General features: G+C 45.7%; 1 protein-coding gene across 1 annotated transcript in view; it reads right to left on the bottom strand.

Moving 5' to 3' along the window:
- Positions 1-7,894, bottom strand: part of SH3GL2 (SH3-domain GRB2-like 2) — a 51,325-nt gene that overhangs the window by 2,406 nt on the left and 41,025 nt on the right. Inside the window, exons 6-7 of the mRNA XM_006881283.1 lie at positions 3,090-3,193; positions 1,065-1,195 (exon numbers count right to left, since the gene is read on the bottom strand). Coding sequence (XP_006881345.1) covers positions 1,065-1,195; positions 3,090-3,193 — 235 coding nt within the window. The remainder of the gene's footprint in view (positions 1-1,064; positions 1,196-3,089; positions 3,194-7,894) is intronic.

Below are 7,894 nucleotides of genomic sequence, written 5' to 3' on the forward strand. Positions count from 1 at the left end.
GCCACTTTTGAAAACTTGCTCCCTGTGAGGAAACATCAAAACCTGGGGCACAGGCAAATGGGAGGAAGCTGCATGTCTTTCCAAGTCACAGCCATTATAAAACTATTCTCTCATCTCCAAGAAATTGCTGAGAGTTAATGCAACTTCAACACGTTAAGGAGTTCTGGTGATGTGGTCTGTAGGAAGCCGTGCTGTTAACGACAGGTGGTGACTGTATTTTCAGGTAAAGCAGCGGCTCCATGGAGGATGATGGGGAGTCTCTGCCCATGCTGCTACCGCCTCTGAAAACCTGCTGGGAGGTCAGTTAAGCGCAGGTTCTGACTCCATGGAAATCAGAGAGGTTTGTGTTTTGTCTCTGCCCCATAAACGCTTAGGTGCAAGTGTCAGAATGGCTGCTGCATATGCCCAAACCATGCCTGGTGTTTATGGAGCAACATTCCTGACGCTCATCATCTATGGCATCATCATCCCGAGTCCCATCATCTACGGCACCAGCCTCCAGCTCAGCACAGTGACAGGGGCTGGAGGGTGAAGAGGAGGCGCTGCAGGCGTCCTTCGAGACCCACTCATCCAGCCGTGCTGAGTGGCCTGTTCATCACGTGTTTGCGAGGTTGGTGTGAGGGGCTGTGTGTGAGCGCACAGGGGCCCGGGCATCATTCGCTCTCCTGAGGACAGGCCTCATGGAAGGGAAAAGCGGAGGAAATAGAAGGGAGCTGCAGCGTCAAACTCACGAGTGAAAGTGATTTATACCAAAAGGTGTCGGAGAAGCTGAATGAGTGCGTGCTCTGGTGACAGACAACAGAGTTTTCTAGAGAAAGCAGAGGGAAAGGAGGAAAGTCAAGGTCAGTGAGAGAAATGGGGAAGGGCCCCTTTTAAAAAGCTTCTGCCTCAAGAAACCATCTCTTAAGGGACATGCTGCTTTGGAGGTCTAACAGAATTGTTTCCAGAACTTCTGGAAAATCATCTGTAGGGCCTGTCCCAGGCCCGAGTCACAGGGTCTTCTGGAATATCATCTGTAGGACCCCAGGCCCAAGTCACAGGGTCTGCAGACCTAAGCACCTCACCTGCAGGCTTGGGAGTGCCCGTGTGGGACAGGCCCCCATTGGGCTGAGTGCTGTCCACCGGGGGGAACTCCAGGCTCATCCGAGGTTTTGGCTGATACTCCCGTCTAGGCTGGGAGGAAGCTTGCCTTATTCTGCATTGAAAAGAAAAAGATCAGACAGTCAATTAACAAGTGACAGGAAAGCCACAGAATCCAATGAGTGGGTGACTCACAGTCTCCTATTACTAATACCCTCTAGTTTCTAGCAATAAAAATAGAGTCTGACAAAGACCCTTGGATTTCTTCTGTACGTATACGCTAGTCCTTCTGGTGACGTGCCTGTGATGAGACCCTCACTGTCTTAGGCCCCACACTTCCGTCTTCATCTGGTCAGTGCTCATCATACAAATATATACAAATATGTACCATGCTGGGTAAACAAGGATGGATAAGACTTAGTTCTTGTCTCCATGCTGCTTATGGGCTGTAGAGAAGGTGAAAAGTAACTTACACAATAAATTGCACTAGGTGCTGTCAGAGAGACTAGTACAAAGAACTTCAGGAACACGGGGGTTCAGGGTACGGGAAGGAGCACCTTTTCATAGGGAAGCTGAGGAAGGGGATAATGAAGGGGTAGGAGCCAGCTCAGAAGGATTCCAGACAATCGCGTGGCAGAAAGTCAATGCACTGAGAGCATGAGGGAGGGAGGAACCACTGTGTGCTGGAGAGCGGACAAAAGTCGGAGACACTGAGTGGAGCAAGAAAGGCGAAAGGGATGACCAAGAAATGCCTTTAGCATGCCTCTGAATTCAATGCTGCAGTGCCAGGCATTCATCAGGCCAGGTCCACAGCAGACACACAAGGGTCGGGAGAGCGTAGGCATGGTGGTGACTGTGGAATGATATTTCTTTGAAAATATTTCAGAGGTTAAAAAGGAAAATGGTCCCTTTATATTCAACAAATGTCACACAGCCATGTAATACCTTCAGTGTTCTGAAGCGGGTGTAGTTAAGCCTTTCAAGAGGCTTCAGAGAGCTACACACATAGATACCCTGGTGCACTGACTGACGACCCACAATGCTCACTCAGGAGGAGGCTGGCAGTGAGGCTCCCAATGGCCTGACATGAACTGGGGTTTTCATTATGCATTAGTCATCCCAGCAGCTGTGAGAATCTGCTGTGACCTTGATCTGGAATGAAGGCTGCTCAGATGATGCTTTAATGAATATATGTTTAGCAGAATCATTCCACTTAATCAGGCTCAATAAAATATATCCGTTATATATATATGAATTATAGGGCAGAGCCACCACATATGGTTGTGCAGGTAGACGCAGACACACTATGATTACAGCTGCAAGCTGCATCTGAGTAGGTGGGGGGACAGGCAGATGGAAGCAGCTCTGGTAGAGGTGGAGGATTCACCACCACTCAGGGACACACAAGTGTGTAAAGTCTCGGGCTCTCAAATCAGATATGCCCGACTGTGAATCCTAATCCCACCACAGTGTGACCCTGGGCTAGGTGGTCAACCTCCGTGAGCCTCCGTCTGCACACCTGGAAGGTAAGGTAAAGATATGTAGCTCATACATATTCAGTATCTGATTAGAACACACCCTCAGCCAGTCACAGCGATTATCATTAGCATCCTCATATCCTGACAAGCAAGTGGCATGCAAGTATTGTTGTTGTGCACCACTGAGGCAGAAATGACTCACAGCTGACCCTCTAGTTTTCAGAAACAGTAAATCACATGGGAGGAGAATGTTCATCTTTCTCCCATGGTGCAGCTGGTGGATTCGAACCACATGCATTTGGATGGTAGTGCAGCTCATTACCAGTAGGCCACCAGGGCTGCTTTCATAAAGCCAAGACTCACTTAAACCAATCAAACAAAAACCCAAACAAACAAACAAACAAAAAAAAAAACCAACTCACTAAAAAAACCAAACAACCCAGCCTGTCCAGGATCAGCAGAAATTTTGGCTGAAGTTGGTCTTCAAACAGCATCCACATGCAAATTTAGAATGCAGGGACCGCACAGTACCTTTCCTCCAGTCGGACGGTGACCTGCTGCAGAATCTGGACTGCCTGCTTGTGGTACTCCAGCTGGGCCTGAACGAGTGCCGAGAGCTGGCTCACCTGCTCAATCTGCGGATTGAAACCACACCTCAGTGACCAGGCCACTGCCTTTACACAACCACTACCACCCAACGTCATGACAGCAGCTCCCAACACCGTCTACTGTATAATGACCATGTACTGAGCCAGGCTGAGATGGAGAGCTACTGAGAGTTCAGACTGAGTAAGGATCAAAAAGCCAACAGCATCCTCACACCTGGACACTCTAGTATCACAAGGAGAAGCAAACTTTGTGGGGGGGAAAGAAAGAAACCCAAACAAACCCCAAACCCAACTCTCATTAAATAACTGTATTTGTAACAAAAGCCTTTAGACTAGACTTTGCCTTGTATAAGCCTACATCTATCTAAAGGAGCACTGGCTGTGTAGTACGTTCCATGACGGGTTGCTAACCTAGAGGTTGCTGGTCTTTCACCAGTCGCTCTGATGGCTGAGTAGTAAGGAGTTGTGCTAGCAACCCAAAGGCAGGCAGTTCAAATTCACCTGCTCCTCCTTGGGAGAAAGATGGCCAATCTCCTCCCATGTGATTTAAATCCTCCACAAACTCCCCAGTAGGGTCAGCTATGAGTTTGTTTTGACTTGACTGCACACAACATTGTATCTATCTATACATATCTCACACAATCATATCACATAAGCACAGTTAAGTGTTCTGGATTCCCTTTCTTCTCAAAGTCAGCAACGGCTTGTTGTGATCCACACAGTCAAAAGCCTTTGCGTAGTAAATTACACACAGATAGACGTTCCTCTGGTACTTCCGCTTTCAGTTAAGATCCATCTTATATTGGCTATAATGTCCCTTAGTACCATGGCCTCTTCTAAACCCAGTCTGCACATCTGGCAATTCTTTGTTGATGTGCTGTTCCAGTAGTTTTTGGTTAATTTTCAGCAGGATCTTGCCTGCATGTGATATTAATGATACTGTTTGATAATTTCCACACTGTCAGGTCACCATTTTTGGGGGGATGGAAATAAATGCAGATGTCTTCCACTCCAGTGGCCAGGTGGTTGTACTCCAGATTTCTTGGCACAACCTGGTGAGCACATCCAGAGCAGCATGTGTTTGTTGAAATATGTCAATTGGTAGGCTGTTAATTCCTGGGGCCTTTCATTTTTATCAATTTCTTCAAAGCAGCTTGAACTTCCTCTTTTACCACCATAGGCTCTTGATCATATGTAGTTTCATGAACTTTTCTGTGTCAGCCCATTCTTTTTGGTATAGTGATTCTGTGCATTCCTTCCACCTTCTTATTTTCCACAAAAAAAAGCCAGGAAACACTGCATGGTTCAAAATCAGGAAAGGTGTATGCCAGGGGTGCTAGTCATTGCCCTGCTCTCTGATGCATAGCAGGTAACTGTGAAGACCATACATTGGATCACTTGCACCTTATTCTCCAGACTGACATCACTGCTCTGGAGAGGTCCCTGACAGCAGATTTTCAGAGTTGTGGTGCTGGAAGTCTCTTGAATATATCATGGACTGCTAAGAGAACAAACAGGAGATAGTGAAATCAGACTGCTCCCTGGAGGCAAGGATTCTGAAGCTCTATCTCACATACTTTAGGCATGTTGTCAGGAGGGACCAGTCCTTGGAGAGGGACATCATGCTTGGAAGGGAGGAGCAACAGTGCAGGAGAGGAAGACCCTGGAGGAGATGGACTGACTCAGTTACTGGAGTAATCAGGGTAGCTATGTCAGAGACAATGAGGTTGGTTCAGCATAGAGCAGGGTTCAGAGCTGTTGTACAGAGAGGGTCGCTATGATTCGCATATGACTCAATGGCACATAACAACATCACATGTATCTACTTAGAAAATACCTTTACCTAAGACGAAAGTGCGTAGACCAAAGAGCTTGATTCTTTGTTCTCCATTTTCAATATTAATTTTAACTGTCATTAAATCAGTTCCTAATTGTTAGTCTGGGCAAAGGGGACCAAAGAGAAGAATGAAGAATTCAGAACTCAAATGCTGATGGCGTTTCCTGCTGCTGATATAAAGAGCAAACGGCCTTGCATGTCTGGCTGAGCTAGCAGGAGGCTCCTAAATCAGAATGGAATGTCCCTCCCTAAAGACTCTGTTTCTAAAAATCCTCCCCACTAAGTTCACAGTGTGACTGCCCATTCTGCCTCTCCAGGATGAGGAACTCACCTGCGAGCTCCCCTTTCCCCCCTTTAATAAAGCTGCATTAAGCTTTCTCCCATTCTCTTGGATTTCTTCTTTAAGCCCACTAACCTAACCTAACACTAATTAATGAAAAACTCCTGAAAAGAGGGGTAAACAAAACAATGATCTACCCTATGTCTTTATTCTAAGTATTGTTATCCAGTGTGTGTGTGTGTGGGGGGTGTTGTTTGTTTTTTACTTGCTTTTTCCTTTAAGTGAAATGCCAGAAGTAGATAAGCTTTCTTCTTTTCTTAACCTGTCATCTTTAAGTTCTCTCCAGCCCTAATATTCTAAGTAGCATTGATTTTTCTTCCTCTTGTGTCTCAGGCTAAGGAGTAGCTTTGAACTCAAGAGGTGATTCTGTCTGTGGCTTTTAAGTGGTGAGGCCCTGGCTGTGAGAGAGCTATGCTGTGGTCAGGTCGCTCTCTCATGACCACTGTATCTCTTTTGAGAGGATAGGGAAAAGCTAGGGGTTTGTTAAACACACACCTACATTCACACATCCACACCCAACCAGGTCTCTGAGTGGAGGGAAGTCCTGATGGTTCCTCCAATGCCACAAGTCTAGACAAGGCGGTCACACACTGAATACCCTGATGCTATTAGGTCTCTCGTGAAGTTGACTCTTGACCGTGACTCAGATCTCAGGCCTCGTCCTGCCACAGCCTCACGATCACTGCTACGCCTGAGCCCTCTGTAGGGGTCACCGTGGCTGTCCGTCTTGTTGAGGACCTGCCTCTTTTTCATGATTCCCTAGCATCAGTTTCCTCTGATGAAAAGCCCCAAGGAAGCAAGGCGGAGCTTTGCCATTCTCCCTCCTATGGGCACGCTGGCTGTACTCCCATCCAAGACAGATTTGTTCATCCTTCTGGCGGTCCATGTTATTTTGAATATTTGTTTGTTGTTGAGTGTTGTCGTGTTGGGACAGACCCATAGCTGACCCTCCAGTAGGTTTTCAGAGACCATTAACTGCATGGGAGGAGACTGCCTATCTTTCCCCCACAGAGTAGTTGGTGGATTCAAACCAGGTGCCTTTGGGATTGCAGCACAGTTCCTTACCACTAGGCCATCAGAGCTCTCTTATTTGATGCCAGCTGAAGTGAAAGGCATCAGTTCTCTGGTCTATGTCTTAGTTACCTAGTGACCCTATTCTAGGATGCTACAAGAAGAAGACTTTAATTTATTCCCTCACAGTTCAGGAGTCTAGAGTCCAAAATCGGAGAATCAGCTCCAGAAGGCTTTCTCTGCTGGCTCTGGAGGAAGGTCCCCGTTTTCTTCACGATCTATAGGTTCAGAATTTCTTGGATTCTTCATGCGTGCTCTGCTCCGGGTCATCTTTCTTGGGGGTTCTGAGGGTTCCCCCTTCTCTGTTCTATTTCTTCTCTTTTTATCTCTTGTGAGATAAGAAGTGTTTCAGATCACACCCGAGGGAGACTCCCTCAACATCAGATCAGGGTTGTGATCTAATTAAGGTTCTTAGAATTCACTCTCTAATCCCCTTTACAACTGATGGTTGAGCTTACCTCAGATTATATCTTGTAGAATTCTACATCACTGCATAACCACCTCCAACCCTGCCTTCTTAACACCAGAGAGGTTAGATTTTACAATGTTGTTGTTGTTGTGTATGTAGAGTTGCAACTGACCCACAGCTGACCCTCCAGCAAGTTTTCAGTGGCGGTTAATCTTATGGAGGAGAGTGTCCATCCACATCCCCTCAGGCTGGCAGCACAGCTTACCTCTAGGCCATCAGGACCCAGCAAGGAGAAATCTCTTTCCTCATGGCTTTGAAGCTTAGCAAACTCAACAAAATGTAACTTCAAAAGCCATCTATAAACATGTAATAATCTGCAACCATGGTAACAGATTTTGATCTAAGTAATCTAGGTCCAATGTAGTTTCTACATTATAGTCATTACCCAGTAGGAATTATTTTTATAATACCCAAATAACTTTAAAATATAGACCCATCTAAGTTGGGTAATCAATCCTGGATGCATTATAATAGTTTGTTCCCTGACAACCTGAAGCCAATCTGTGCATTATTTCCACACAGTACTAATTTAAGTTATTGGGCTTTTACTTGAATCATCAGAAATATGCTTTATCTTCCCACTATTGGTAATTCTTTAGAATTCATTTATGGTTGTGTGTACTTTAGAGTTAGAACCAATTCATAGCTGACCCTGCTGTGGGTTTTCAGAGGCAGTAAATAAATCAAGATGCATTGATAATAATGGGTGACTGGAATGCAAAAGTTGGGAACAGAGAAAAAGAATCAGTAGTCGGAAAACATGGGCTTGGTGACAGAAATGAAGCTGGAGATAGAATGATTGAATTTTGTACAATCAATGACTTACTCATTGCCAATATGTTTTATTAGAAACATAAACACAGGTTATACACATGGATTTCACCTGATGGTATGCATAGGAATCAGATCGATTACATCTGTGGAAAAAAACCGCTGGAGAAGCTCAATATCAGCTGTGAAAACTAGGCCGGGAGCTGATTGTGGAACAGACCACCAACTACTCATATGCAA

This window comes from Elephantulus edwardii, unplaced genomic scaffold (genome assembly GCF_000299155.1).
Source record: "Elephantulus edwardii isolate Elephantulus edwardi_28Jun2011 unplaced genomic scaffold, EleEdw1.0 scaffold00014, whole genome shotgun sequence".
NCBI lineage: Eukaryota > Metazoa > Chordata > Mammalia > Macroscelidea > Macroscelididae > Elephantulus > Elephantulus edwardii.